We start from the raw sequence: 16,191 nt of genomic DNA on the forward strand, positions 1-16,191 counted from the left end.
TTAAATAAAGTGCGATCAACTTCTAGTAGGACTGATGGCGTTTCGATTCGGTTCATTAAGTTAATATTTCCTTATGTATCTGATTTTTGGTTCACTTATTCAACTCTATTTTGTTGACTTCTAAGTTCCCGGCTGGTTGGAAGACGGCTCATGTCGTTCGATTCCCAAATCGAAAGTTATCTCTTGATCTGAAGATCTAAGACCTATTTCTATATGCCCTGCACTTTCAAAAGTAATGGAACATCTTATTAAGGAACAAATTTTGAATTTTGCAACAATAGAATGTTCACTCCCAATATGCTTTTCCTCAGGTTTACAATACCACTTCTCTCCTTCTTGATCTAAATGATTCTATAACAGAAAATATCAATAACGACCATTAGTTTAGTTTAAAAAGGTTGTATATCAATATATACATCCACTAGGAGACCCAAAGGTCCATTGTGAATCCCTTTAATAAAGAACAAGGAGAAAACAAAACAAGATAGAAAAGAAGAGAGATGAGAAGAGTGAGATTTTCCCTCCAAAAAGAGAACAGAAAAAGGAAGTGGTCATGGAAGGGAAATCCTTAATTATCTGTTATCTTAAAATCCAAAAAAATCCCCCTGATGAAGCTCATAATGTAGCCTAGGGTACACCCTGCTACATTTCCTAGTTCACCGTGGAATCCTTTACCTAGCCATTTGATTCTCAGACTCTGTAATCAGGGACAGTGGCATAAAATATGTCCTACTGTCTCCAGTTCTTCTTCGTCCTCACACAACCTGCAAAAATCCTGTGTGTTACCGACCCCATTACCCAATCCAATCCTAATAGCATTATGGTTGCTTTTGGATTTAACTTTGGCCATAGTGTCGTAGAAACCCTACAATCCAGGATTGGTTGGTGGAGTTTTTAAAATATTCGGAAATTAGCCTATAGTAATGACAAATGGGGGGTTTTCCTTCTATCGAGCTCCAAATCCGAGCTCTGTCGGGCCTCCCTAAATTGAAATTCAATTAATGCTTTATGAATACATTGATTCCAGGAACGAGAGGCTTGTTCTTGTTGTTGTTTGCTTAACGAGTGGAGCAAATACTGCGTGATAATCAATTCCGAATTTCTGACTTTATCCTTGTGCCACAAGTCATGCTTTGAACCGTTCAACTTCTTCTTTTTCATTTAACTTTTTCTTAAACACCAATTTCCATCCAATTGCTTTCATACCTGTAGGAAGATCAACAAGAACCCAAGTTTTGTTCTCCTTTATAGATTTAATCTCCTCACTGTAACTTCTACTCCTTAATTGAAATGGCTTCATTGAAATTACTAGGATCAGTAGGAAGTTCTCCTTTATTGGCTCTATTAGAAGCACTTCTAACAAAATCTGGACTTTGTATAGCATCTTCAAATGTTTCTCCAGCACCAGACCATTCTGAGTCAGAAACTTGATTATTTGAAATAAAACTGTTCACACTTACTATTGTACTTTTTGAAATTTCAGTTTCATCGAAACTATTACTCTCATCAAGATTTTCTTTAATTTGATTTTCAACAACTCCTCTTCTTGGTTATCTTTATGACAATTCAATTCTGAAATTTCCTTATGTAAACTATAATTACTGATTTCTATATCAGATTTTATGAAAATAACATCACCAGATATCTAAACATTATTTGTCTTTTGGTCAAAAACTCTGAATCCCTTTGAGTTAAAATCATATCCAATAAAAGCTTTTTGAATTGCTTTTAAATCGAACTTTTTCCTTTAGGAACTTGTATATAACATAAAGATCCAAATGTATGAAAATTCTTTAATGATGGCCTCTTTCCATACATCAATTAATATGGATTTTTTGTTATACTTTTTGAAGGTAGACGATTTTGAATATAACACGCCATCACTAAAGCTTCACCCCAAAATTTTTTGTTTAACTTTGAATCGATCAACATACATTTACACATTTCCACTAAAGTTCGATTCTTTCGTTCTGCGACTCCATTTTGTTGTGGACTATATGGAACTGTATATTGAATTTTAGTTCCGCATTCTAATAATAATTTCTTTACTTTTTCTCCATATATTCGCCACCTCTATCTGATCTAATGGCTTAAGGATAATGGCCGCCTTGATTCTTTACTAAATTCCAAAATTCAACTAATTTGCTGTCTTTAGTCTTTAAAAGGTATACTGCACAATACCTGCTATAATCATCGATAAATGTTACGAAATATTTGTAACCACTATATTTTGCAGGAGATATAGCACCACAGACGTCAGAATGTATAAGTTTGCAACAATTTGTAGATCTAGAGGAGCTTTGGCTTAAGAACTGTTTCCATTTGCTACACAATTTGACTTGCCTTATATGGCAACTTGCACCCGAATCTATTATCGACCAAGCTTGATTTCCAGGAACCATACTTGGCATTAAAACAAATTCACACTCATCTTTTTGTTCTACTATATTTACAGATTTCTTATTGTTTTTGCACCAGACTTCAAATTTGTTTACAGCTTTTTATTTTTTCATTTATCGAATAATTCCATTATAGAATTTATATGCACTTCCATAATCTCACCTTAGCCTAACCGCGTGCTGCATATTTTTAGCATTAGATGCACCTTTGAGCAAAATGTTCTCCGCTCATGTTGTTGTAGCTTATTCCAAGCATTTTTGGCAGAAGTTTCATCTCTAATATGGATGAGTTGCGAATCTTTAACCCATAAACCTAAAATTGCAAATGTTTCCATATCCTTCATTCCCCAAGCATCTGTGTCTTGAACAGGCTCTTGAATCACTGACCACATTTTTATATTGAATTTCCAATTATAATAGTTGTCTTGATTTAGCTTTTCTATTTCATAGAACTTGTCACTCATCTTGATAATTTATTTAATATTTTTTGATTCTTGATTACCTTTATTAAAATCTTGAAATCCTCTTTATTAAATTTCTAGTGAAACAACAATGGCCCATACATAACCTATTGTAATTGAAGTTTCGTGTTTGAAATATAATTTTAGAATAAAATTTTTTCTTTTTCAGTACAAATTAATCAATGCTTATAACAAAGAATAATAAGAAGTTGGACTATGACATTGTTTTACAACAATAACATTTCCTTCTCCTCAAAGACGAGTTCTGTGTAAATTCAACACAATTGTGAGAATTCAATTCTCTCACAATACTTCAAAACTTTTTCGCGAAAATACCGGGATAATAGGACTTGAACGACGTTTTTTCACAAACACATAACTATTTTTTAATTTTTTACACAATTTTATCGCATTTAACAATCCGAAATATTTTTATTTTTCACAAACTAAAAAAATATTTTTTAATTTTTTTGACAATTAATTTTTGTGTGTTGAAATTAAAATTGACAAAACAAAGTTGTATATTTTGGTATTGAAAATGAAACAAATTATTTAAAATAAACTTATTATTATTTTTTTTTTTTTTTTTGCAAAAAAAGAGATTTTAAGTCCGAAAAATATATTTATTAAATGTTTACTGATACTTAGAGTTAGGTACCGAATGAATACTTTACGTACCAACTGACAAGCCCCAATTTCTTTATATTTTTTGGCTTATAATAATAATTTTACAAAACAATATTTTTCACAAATTAAAATATAAACAAAGTATTTTGTTTCTACATATTGTCTTTAATGCAATGGACAGATTTAATGTTTTTATTGATGATGTTAAAGTTGAGTTTGTGCATAAACTTAAATTCCTAGTACATATTTATTTTATATAGTAAACTTAACTTCAGTTCGCATATAGGTTATACTGTTTCAAAGGTATTGCACACTTTACGGAAATTTTTTTTCTATAAATATTCATTATCCTCTTTATATAAGATATGAACTGGCTCATTCTTTTCTTATGTCACAAGTCTTATATGGACTTGAGTTTGTAGCAGGAGCTAGTGGAACTGGCTTAACTCTAGGATAGGCCGCATTGTTAATACGATAGTTTGTTTTCTCTACAATGTTGAGCAACAATTTTAAAATTCAGCTTTGAGAATTTTGTAAAACTTCGGTGTATTACTTTTTCCATATGGTTATTAAAAATGGAAGACCGTTAATATTGTTCACCTCATTTTTGATACGAACTGCTCGGTGTTAGAATTTTTACTGTCTTCATCTGTTAAATTTTTTCACAAATGTTGAAATACTTATACGAAATGTTTTTTATGCGCTTGATACTCGTTTAAATTTTTTCACAAATGTTGAAATACTTATATGAAATGTTTTTTATGCGCTTGATACTCGTTTGTTTTTGTAAATGCGCTTAGATATAGCCCGTGTGTTTTTTATACACACTAGGGATGCCAATCCCAAAATCCCTAAACTATTGTTGCAGTTTGATTGGTATTCAAAATGGACAAAATCGGTTTACATTTGGACATGCGTTTAGAAACTTCTAACGTTCATAAATGCTTAAAAATACTAGTATTTGTATGAAGTTATACTCAAATTTTTTTATGAACCAAAATTTCATATAAATCGGCAAATTGAAATTTGCGAATTGTATTAATTAGTGTAAATATATTATCTTTAAATTATTTATATTTTTTATTTTTTGGAAACTCTATAACTTTACTAATTCAATAAAATTCATTTTGATTTCGATACATATTTAAAACCAAATCTTGATCACCTTGGATCATAACACCGTCCAACACCATTTTTCACACACGAACTAAACCATATACATACGAAAGCACATAATTTATATGGTATAACTGTGTACTCAGTTTTTCATTTTCTGATCGTTTGTCCTTTAAAATTTGAAGTATATACAATTTTACAATTTTAATAGCCTCCCTATTATATATTTTTATCGCGAATTTTGTTTTATTTTTTATTAATAAAAAGATGTAAAGAATATCCTTATAAAAGTTTATCCTTTATTATCCTTGAAATTTTATACAAAATTGTTCAACAAAAAATATTCATAATAAAGACATAGAATGGAGTAAAAAAGTCTGCAATTTGGTCTTCATAGCTCCATTTGTTTAATTTTTATAATATTTTTTAAATATCTCAATAAATTTATTAATAAAATTTGCCCCTTTGAAAATTTCAAAGTCCTTTTTTTTTTGTTAAAATATTATGTAGAAAAATTAGAAATTTGATATTGTGGAACCGAGTTTCTTTATCTCTATGATAAAAAGTTAAAAAAAGTGAAAACTTTGAAGAATATGAAAGGATAAAAATCGATTAAGGATATCTTGCATTTTTTATCCTTTCATGTTAAAACTACCTTCTGGGAAAGTATATTTTCCTTTATAATTTAACACAATTATTCCGAACTCTATAGTTATTCTAAATTCTATATATATTTTTACAAATACCTTTGACCTGCCAATAACGTTATCAAAGTAGTTTATTATATAGTTTTCATTAAAAAATACAACAGGGCGAAGATATACCATGTGCAATTAGTAAACCACGATATACATAAATATTTAAACAAGTTAGGAATGTATAGCCGGACTGGGCCGAGCATATTATACCCTACACCGTTGTGAATTTCTTTCAAATATGATTTATTTCAGCAAATAAAATATTTATGTTGAATTTTATTTCAATTGCGACATATTGAAGAAAAATTAATTTTCTGAAAGTGGGCTAGAGTCAAATAGAGATTAAAGGCCTGCACTAGACAACAATAATGCGACAATTTACGTGTGCGCCCTCATAATCACACGAAATTTTTTAACAAATTGTCGCTTTATTGCTGGCCTGCACAAGACATAATATGTATATTATAAAATTAAGAGGAGACATTTATGTCTAAATATATAAACGTTTTTTATGTAGCTTTTCATCGAGATATTAATGTTTATATTAATTATATTATAATTTATATTTATAATAATATTGCGCTTATCATATTATCCTGAAATGGATTTTATAATTCGGAACATGCATGTTTTAATCACTAAACCGTCATAATCATACGAAATAAAATTTTATATGTTTTAAGGCCTGTTATCTCAACCTAAAACTGTCAATTTAACGTTAGGATAAAAAATTAACAGACATTGAGATAATAGGGGTAGGTAATTGGTATAAATAATAAATTAAACAAAATATATACAACAAAATTTATTTAATTTGTATGCATCTTAACTTTTAATTTTTTTACAAAACTAATTAAGATAAAGACATGAAATTTTGGGATTCTGCAACTCCATATTTGTAAATATAACATATATTTTTTTTCTAAAAAAACTGACTATAGAAAATAAGGATATTAAAGGATTTAATGGACATTTTATAAGTTTTTTTATTCTAACATTTTAAAACTGTTTTATTTGTAAAAATACTGTTATTCACCTTTTTCAATCGATACCTATATTGACCTACTAGACCAAACCAAATTTAAGCTAAATTTAATTATACTTACTCTTCCTTTCAAACTTTAAAGTCCTTTTAAAGGAAGAAACGATCAGAAAACAAAAAACCAAAAATGTAGTTTACTATATCAAGTATATAGTTTCCAACGTATATGGTCTTGCTCATGTGTGCAACAATTTTTCCCAATTTGTTGTACGGTGTAATATGAGCATGTTATGATAATTACAAAAATATCATGATCAAATATTTTGACGGTATTAATATTCAGTGATGTTCCGAAAAATAGAGCCACCACCTCATCCTTCGAAGTTTCTTTTTACTTAAAATTCCTCCAATGAAGAATTGAGTTGAAAAAATTAACTGAAATTTTGTATTGATCAGTTATGAATATAATACCATTATTTTTGCAATAATCGACACCGCAGAAAAATTATAGAAATACGCCATGTTCAAGGTAAGGGCTATAGCAAATTGTTGAAATACTTCTTTGGTCCAAAAAAATAGTATCTTCCCTCAATCCGAAATAGAGACCATGTTCCAAACAAAAAAAAATAACCCCATACCATTACGTATCCGCCACCATGTTCAATGATCTTCATAGCTCATTGGGGACAAAATCCAGTGTTGGAAAGTGTACGTATAGCTACACGGATCATATCAGAATAAATAAATATACTTTTTACATCTGACCACAAATTATTTCGATTCCTGCTCAAGGGGAAATTTCAAATGTTTTTAAAAATTTTATTTTTTCTTCAGGACCTTTAAAGTACCATATAATACTTTTCTACTAATTTTGTCCTTTGAATTATTTTTATACATGAGATATCTTACTATTAAGCTGGCAACATCTAAGTTATATTCCCTTTAAAGGTTACACGGAGCACACGAAAGTGTAATTCTCTTCCTAGATCATGGAGTGTTTTTATGGTTTTTCTGCTATATCGCCTGCAATGTTTGCCTCTGTCTCTTTTTGTACTCAAAATTATAATTTTTTAATGAGATTCTTTTAAAATAATAATAAAAAGCATTAAACTTACTATTTGGATCGATTTCAATTTGAAAATTGTCTAAAATTTTGTATATTTTTGCAAACTGGTTCTATTTTTTGTTACACTATTTTATAAAGCTTAATTTAAAATTTCATCAAAATTACGAATAGCGACGCGTAAATTATTGCAAAAATAATGCTATTATATTCATAACAGATCAATACAACATTTAAGTTAGTTTTTTCCTACTCTATTCTTTGTAGGAGAGATTTTAAGTGGAAAGAAACATTGAACCTGGTGGTGGCTCTATTTCATCGAACTTAAAAATATGATATTTTAAAATTGTTACAAGACTTCAATAATAATTTTAACCACAACCATGTTTTTTCTCTGCGTGCTCTTACAGAGACTTATATCATTGTCAATAAATCGTTTAAAAAACCAAAAATAAAAGTATTAAGATATATGCATTTCACAAAAATGGTTTGTTATTAGAAATTTATCACTCTGGAACACGGAATAAGTTGATAATTGACACAATTGCTAATTAAAGACCCTTTTCAAAAAATCTTCTGGTTGTTCATATTTTGGTTTTAAGTGTTATAAATTACTTTTTAATCATAAATTCGTTTTTCATTGAAGAAAAAAGTTCGTGTTCACCGAACTTTGAAAACTGAACAACGTTCGGGTTCGGCCGAAATTTCAAATTTACCGAAGTACGGGTTCGGTGTTAGGTACCGAACGAAATTTTGAGTTCAGTCGTACTCTATTAATTATATTGTTTTAATTAAAAAACAACTTTCGTTAGCTAAATTCCATATAATACCCTACACCTGTTACTGTTTAATAAAACAGTATTTATTTAAAATTTTGATGGGGGCTTTTTAGAGCGGCTAGGGTCAAATGAGGCCCTATAATTATAAAGTTCATCAGGTCATCAAGACTAGTATAGAACTTGGTTTTGCAGCTTTTTGTCGAGATACGAGTATATTAAACACAATTATAAACTTAAAACCCCTATTTGGCGGTTCAGTTCTATGGGGCCTAGGTGAAAATGGACCGATGTTAACTATTTTCAATAGGCTATGTCTACAGTACCATAAAAGATCATGTGCCAAATTTCAATGAATTATCTCTAAAATTGCGAACTGTAGTTGATTACAAGTTTTACAAGCTCTATTCGGGGGTTTAGTTGTATGGGGCTAGGTGAAATAATGGACTGATATTAATCATTTTGAACAGGCTTCGTCTACGGTATAATAGAAGATCATGTGCCAATTTTTCATTGAATTATCTCCAAAGTTGCGACCAGTAGTTTGATACAAGCCTTATTCGGGGGTACAGTTGTATGGGAGCCAGGTGAAATAATGGACCGATCTTAACTATTTTCAATAGGGTTCGTCCCTGGGACAATAGAAGATCATGTACTGAATTTCATTCAATTATCTTCAAAATTGCGGCCTGTAGTTTGATTACGAGGTTTACATGGACGGACAGACGGACGGTTGGACATAGCTAAATCGACTATGAAAATGATTCTGAGCCGATTGGTATACTTTAAGGGTATAGGATCAATATTATTGTGCGTTACAAACATCAGCACAAACCAAATATACCCTCCCCACTAAGTGGTATAAAAAAGAGAAAAAAAACAAATTTATTATAAAGTCGCTTTTATAAAATCATAACACATTCCAGTTTCTCTATTGTTATGGCAAAACTGGAAATTTACTAATTTTACGCACTTTTATGTAATAAAAAAGTTACTTGAAACTGAAACATCAAGTAAGTATTAAACAGGCGGAACAGTTTATTCCGAAACGGGTCACTTTTCATTCACTCAGATTATATCAATTTAGATTGTTTTAAACTTTTTTTCCGTTTTATTAAAAATGAAATGTCAAAGAATAAAAGTATTTTTTTTCGTTGTAAAATACAAATAATTTTCGGGGTTTTAAATAAATAAATGAAACTAAAAGCCGTGATACACGGTTGTCAGATCTTACAACGTTGTTTGCAAAATGTTCAGAAAATGTCTATCAGTCGTCTGAACATACAATGTTTCATATGCAATGTTGTCAGAAAAAGCAATACTGACAAAATTGGAAGACAAAATTTGTAAGTTTACATTGTTATTAGACATTTTCTGCACATTTTACTGACAACGTTGTAAGATCTAACAACCGTGTAAACAAAGCATAATAAATGCTAATATTCTCGCAATTTTGCGAAGAAAATTTGAAGTTTTGTGAGTGCGTTTAGTTCTCACAAGCAGTGTTGCCACAACAAAATTTTTTTTTCTAACCATTATTCGAATAAAAATAACCAAATTAAGAAAAAAGTAAACAAAATTATTTTTATTTGTTTTATGTTTACATTTGGACATTAAAATAACAAATTTATTTTCTGAAGTGGAACTATGTTAAATTTCGTCGCTAAACTGGTATTATGAAGACAGTTATGAGCGTTAAAGTAATTTTCTGTACGGGATCTTATATGAGACGGGTATGGTCAATTCTCATAAAATCTGACAGAGATTTTTGTTCCTTTAAACCTTGATGTACTGCAATATAGCAACAAAATTCAACATAATTTTGTTGCTATATTGCAGTACATTCGCAGATTCGTTAACAAATGCAATTAATATTTATTTTAAAAAATAACTGAGTTTTTAACGTGTTTTAGAGCAATTTAAATATACTCCACATATGACTTTTTGGAAAACAATTTTAAATTATAAAATTCTTCCCATTTTATGTACAGATTTGGAGATTTCGTTCGAAATTTGGGTTTAAATTATAATAACATGTAGCGGATGTTAGCATTACATTCATAACTTCAGCAATATTTGTAAACGTTATCTATCCACATTACCCGACAAATTGACCAAAATATAGAATTTAAGACAGTAAAATAAAAATATCATCTAGAAAATGTAAATAAAGAACTAAAAGTCATGGTGAGATAGTAGAAATCAAAGGTCGTGAGTATCAAATCTTTGCATATATCGCGATTATTGTTCGTCGTACGAGTTTAGATGTTATTACAACTCTTGTTTACAATACAATTTCATTTTCCTTAGCTGTGTTACTTAAAAATATCAGTTGATTAATACTTTGTGATACAATTCTTGCACAAATTAGCAGAAAATACTTTATTTATTCTTATTAAATCATTTATCTTAGAATTTCGGCAAATTAGCACAGTATTTTGTTTATGCGAAATTTCAAATAGGTATAGAAGTTGCAATTATACTTTAAATTTTAAATTCTTACAAAATTTTTTTCATACAAGTATCGTGAGTTCTTTATATAAAAAGTTTCATTAGAAATATTAAAGAAAGGACGGACGAGTTTGGATCGACCCAAAAAGTGATTTAAAGTTCATGGATGCACCAAAAGGAGAGAGAGGATTCATTATTCATGGTGTTAAATTGTCTAGTGTACTATTACGGTGTTGTTATGATTTTAGTCAACTCAATTAATATGTGGAAAACTCATACCAATTAAGATATCGAAAAATACCTTTGTACACATAAGTATAACCAGTAGATGTACAAATTACAGTAAAAAAAATTCGAAAATTGACTAGTGTAATATTACGGTGTTATGATTTTAGTCAACTCATTTAATGTATGGAAAACTCATAGGTAATTTTGCAAAATCCTAACCAATTAAGATATCGAAAAATACCTTTTTACACATAAGTATAACCAGTAGATGTACAAATTGTAGTAAAAAAATTTCGAATAGTAAAAAAAATCCTCATTACCAAAATTCAAAACAGGACGATATGTATATTTACATAATTGATTTAAAAATAGAGATAAAAGATTTTTTTATTTTATTTTTGGAATAAAAGCAAACAGCATTTAGTTCAATTGTTTGCAAAAAATAACCAAAACGAAAAATTAATTCACATGTACACATGCAAGACATTTCTAGTTTTCCTAAATTTTGGGAAAGGTTTCCTGATGAGCTGGCTTAAGCAACCGGCGAAATGCGCATAGGAACTAGCTTCCCCACCATCAATACATTACAGTGAATTTATTTAAAAATTGGGGTTGAAAGCACGATAAGAAACTCTTTAACTTATTTGAAAAAATAATAAAAAAATCCGAAATCAATTTTTAAATTAAATTTGCAAAGTGCCCGTGCATTTAAAACTGAATACCCTATTCTGTTGTTTTTAATAAAAAAAAAACAACAAAATAGAAGTTGTTTATTTTGTTTTTATTTTTTTCCCTTACAACTGCATTTAGAGTTGGAAAACAACCAGCCAAGTGTAGAAAGGAATGTAAGAAAAAATAAACTCACTGTTATTGTTGGTGTTTTGTCAAAACTTTAATGTTTTGTGAAAGATGCGTTTTGAATTCTTATTGAGTTTAAAATAATTCTTTCACAAGACATTTCTAGTTTTCCTAAAATATTGGGAAAGGTTTCCTGATGAGCTGGCTTAAGCAACCGGCGAAATGCGCATAGGAACTAGCTTCCCCACCATCAATACATTACAGTGAATTTATTTAAAAATTGGGGTTGAAAGCACGATAAGAAACTCTTTAACTTATTTGAAAAAATAATAAAAATCCCGAAATCAATTTTTAAATTAAATTTGCAAGTGCCCGTGCATTTAAAACTGAATACCCTATTCTGTTGTTTTTAATAAAAAAAAAAAAAACAACAAAATAGAAATTGTTTATTTTGTTTTTATTTTTTCCCTTACAACTGCATTTAGAGTTGGAAAACAACCAGCCAAGTGTAGAAAGGAATGTAAGAAAAAATAAACTCACTGTTATTGTTGGTGTTTTGTCAAAACTCAAGGCGAATTCAGATAAGGTGGTGGCAGTTCTGCAACAACAACATTTCCCATGTATTTTGTTTTTGCTTTTGGTTTTCGTAAATGTCAAAAACCATATGTACGGAGAATTCATTTGATGAAAAATTTTTGTAAAATGTTTATATTATATTAAAAATAAAGATTAAGGTAATAAAATTTGTGAGGAAAATATATTCTGAATTGAATAATGTTTTGTTTCCATCGAAAAATTCTATTCCGGCAGCTTATTGTTATTATTGATTTCTTATAAGCGAACATTGGGTTTTAAATGTAAAATTAATACAAATTATAGAAATCTTTACAAAGATATATTTTTTGTTTTTGGAAAAATTCCGATTTTATCGCCGAAATTGTATGTCAGCAAGTGCTACAATAGTTATAACAATGTTGTTGGTATTTCCTATGCAAAAGTTCTATACAACTTACGACAATTTTTCATATGTTTTTCGAATGTCGTAAGAAAATTCAATGTTGTCAATTGTTTATTTCAGCATATAAATAAAAAATTCAATCGATTTTGCCATATAAAACGATAAAGTGGTAACACAGAAATTACAAACAAACAGCTGTTTACCAAAACAAAAATAAAAATTTTTTAGAAACTGTTTATGTATTATTTTAAAATGTGGAATAATGAAAATAATAGAGTTTTAAATAAAAATAAATTAATTTGGTTTATTTTGCTCGTTTAATTAGTTTAATATTATTTGTTTTTTTTTACTTTTGACATTGTTTGTTTTGATTGTTTTTTATCGTGAACATAAACTTATGACTTGCTACAAAAATCTGTTCACAATTACTGTTACTACACTTTAGTAGATACAATATACAACTTGATTGTGAATTGAACAATTATTTTTCACAAAAATTACACAATTTCTTTTAAATATATTAAAATTTTGTTCATTCTTGGTTTCCATTGGTAGCAGATTAAACAGTTGCAGTCCTTTGTAAAATAGTACCCTCTTCATTTTATTGCTAGTAGCTTTGTGCAGTCTAAAATCGTTCCCATTTCGTTCATTTCAGCTGTATTTGGCTGACATAAGTTAGCTGATCTGGTAGGTATTCTGGTGCTTTTTACATTGTAGTTTACCTCTTGGCCTTCATCAAATTTTAATCCGCCATTTACATCTCTTTGGAATTTAAGTCTAACGTCAGAATTAAAATTATAAAAAATATCCTTATAGATACTAATTTTGTATTAAAACTAACATAAAACGATGGAAAATGTTGAATAATGGCTTAATTAATAGATTTTTCGAGAGTAGTGTTACCATAAAATAGAAAATTATGATAAAAGATCTAATTTTCTTAACAAAATAAAGACAAAAAATATACTGATTGGAGTAAAAAGATCTACCATCGTTGTTTCCCGCTTGATGTAGTCACTAATGTTATCCAAGATTTATTAAGAGTTGTAGAGAAATAAAACCTCTTTAAAGAGTTAATATTTCAAGTGAAAATAAGCTAAAATACAAATTACATTTCGGTTGGAAATTTCTGGTACATCGGACATGTTTCTTATACAATGCTTCCAATGCATTACGTGGAATACAAATTGTAGAGAATGAATAAACCTATCAGTGATGCATGTAGTTACAGTGCATCCATAAATGTTAATCTTTTTAGATTCAAAAATAAGAAGTTCTGCACGAAAAAAAATACCAGAAATACCACCTACAAACTGGTGGAAAACCTTAAAAGCTTTTTTAGAACGTAATTAGAATCTGTTAAAAATGTCTACAAAATAACGCATACATATATAATCTTTACAAAATAGATTTGCAAATGAAATGGGAAAATTATTTTATTTTAACAAAAAAATTGCAAATCATATTTTTTTGCCGTGTACTTATTTAAATATTTTTTTCCTTGTATGAATGTGTTCATATTTTGCAACAAAAAATATAAAATAAATATATTTTCTTAACATGTATGGGTATTTGCTCTTCCATAGAAGGGTAGAAGGGGGAACTTATTTATCACCAAAAGATTATTGTAATAAATGTAAATAAATTTCAGATTTTATTTTGTCATTAGAGATAAAGCATTTTTAAAGGATAAAAGTTATAAATTACCTTTCTTTTGTTATTAAAACTACCTCTCCAATGATATAAACATGATACTAAAATATGGCCAATGAATTAAGGTATTTTTTAAGGTATAAACCTTTATCTAATCTTAATCTTCTGTGTCTAATCAAATGAAATAGATATTTAATTTCAAAAACGATTAATTTTATATATTAATTTACATTTACACACACGGTTTTCTTTTTTACTAACGATTTCTCACAAGATTTCTCCCTCTGAATAGGGATATTCTAAATAGATCGCTTAATAAAGATAAAATTTGTCATTATTTATGTAAGTGTCTGGGTTTGGCTTAGAGCGACTGTATACAATATATACATATGTATGTATGCAGGTGTGTATATCAAATATGCATTATGTACCAAAAATATTTTTTAATTAACCATTTTTTGAACAATTAAATATCACCAGTGTAAAATATGTAACATTGTGCACATAGCAAACTTACTTGGACATCTTCATTTTTGAGCTCATCTATAAGAACAGCAATTGGGTAAAGGGAATCATCGACGGTTTTGTCACTGGTTGCCATTTTTAAATCACAAGGAATTGTGAAAGAAATAAGGTTAGATTTAATAATTGTTTAAAAATGTATTGTTTCAATTTTTTTGGCAAAATGAATATTGCGAATACTCGAATTATTTTAAGAAACTTGTTGGCCTAATATATCAATCAATTTATTTCGCAAACTATTTACGACGAAATTTCGGGTTATTCGTCAAGAATTTTTTTACTTTATTAAAGGTAGCGTTGCCAATATGCAAGCAAAATTAACAAACTAATTGAGTTCTTTTATGTCCATAATAAAATTACTATGTACACATAAAAAATTACTTGTTACACGAATATTAAAAAAAGTCGTCTTTCCGACTTATTTTTAATACGAAATGTTTTTTTAATTTCTATAAAAAACATGACTTTTTATTGAATTAAGTCTTAATACCGAATTCATAAATATATTAGTCGTTTTTTATATTAATTTTATGAATATGTGTTATATTTTAGGACGATTTTGTTATTATGTTCGTTTGTATTAATAATTATGACTATCCGTACAAAAAAGTCGGTATTTTATTAATTTGTTAATATAACCTTTTTTACTTTTCCAGTTTTTTTTAAATAAACAATTAAAGGGAATGCACAAAAAATCACATTTATTAATTTAATTTTTAGTTTACCAAAATAACTTTAATTTATAATTAAGAAAGTAGTTGTATATATCTTTGAAATTTACGTTAAATGTTGATGTATATATGTATATCATATATATTTTTCATGAAAACTTTTTAAGTTGTAGGTAGTAATAAAATACAAGTTTTCCGCGCAATGAAAGAAGTGTATTTTTGTAATAAAATCTCTATAAAATAACATAATATAATGTGTATTAATAATCCGTTAATAAAGAATTTCTAAGGTATATTGTAGTTGATTACATTCTCAGTATAATCAAAACACATTTAAAACACAAAAGGCCATTCTGACAACTTTTGTAGTTTTTGTAGAATTCTTTATCCTTATTAATCTATCAAGGCGAAACTGAAAGGTGAACTCATTTCAACAGCTGATTGTTTTTTTGTCCATGATAATTTAGCCCAACGCTGTCAAACTCAAAATAAAAAATAACGAATTGGATGCAAAATGAAATGATTTCACCTTATAGCATATTCCAAGATATATTTGTTTAATTCACAATCAAGTTGTATTTTGTACCTACTAAAGTGTAGTAACAGTGATTGTGAACAAGTTTTTGTAGCAAGTCATAAGTTTATGTTCACAATAAAAAAACAATCAAAACAAACAAAGTAAAAAAAACAAATAATATTAAACTAATTAAACGAGCAAAATAAACCAAATTAATTTCTTTTTATTTAAAATTCTATTATTTGCATTATTCCATATTTTAAACTAATAA

General features: G+C 28.4%; 1 protein-coding gene across 2 annotated transcripts; it reads right to left on the minus strand.

The window, feature by feature from the left end:
* Positions 1–105: 105 nt before the first annotated feature.
* On the minus strand, positions 106–15,081 carry LOC124418573. Of its 2 annotated transcripts, none has more exons than XM_046945255.1 (2): positions 14,728–15,053; positions 106–351 (listed from the first exon to the last, which is right to left on the minus strand). In XM_046945255.1, the coding sequence occupies exons 1-2, from the start codon at positions 14,809–14,811 to the stop codon at positions 121–123; spliced, it is 315 nt and encodes a 104-aa protein (XP_046801211.1). In that variant the 5' UTR covers positions 14,812–15,053; the 3' UTR covers positions 106–120. The 2 variants fall into 2 exon arrangements, 1 of the variants encoding a protein (XP_046801211.1); XR_006940077.1 differs by lacking the exon at positions 106–351 and adding an exon at positions 12,972–13,334 and having other exon boundaries at positions 14,728–15,081.
* Between the last annotated feature and the right edge of the window lie 1,110 nt (positions 15,082–16,191).

The sequence above is a fragment of the Lucilia cuprina genome, chromosome 2 (genome assembly GCF_022045245.1).
Source record: "Lucilia cuprina isolate Lc7/37 chromosome 2, ASM2204524v1, whole genome shotgun sequence".
Classification (NCBI taxonomy): Eukaryota; Metazoa; Arthropoda; class Insecta; order Diptera; family Calliphoridae; genus Lucilia; species Lucilia cuprina.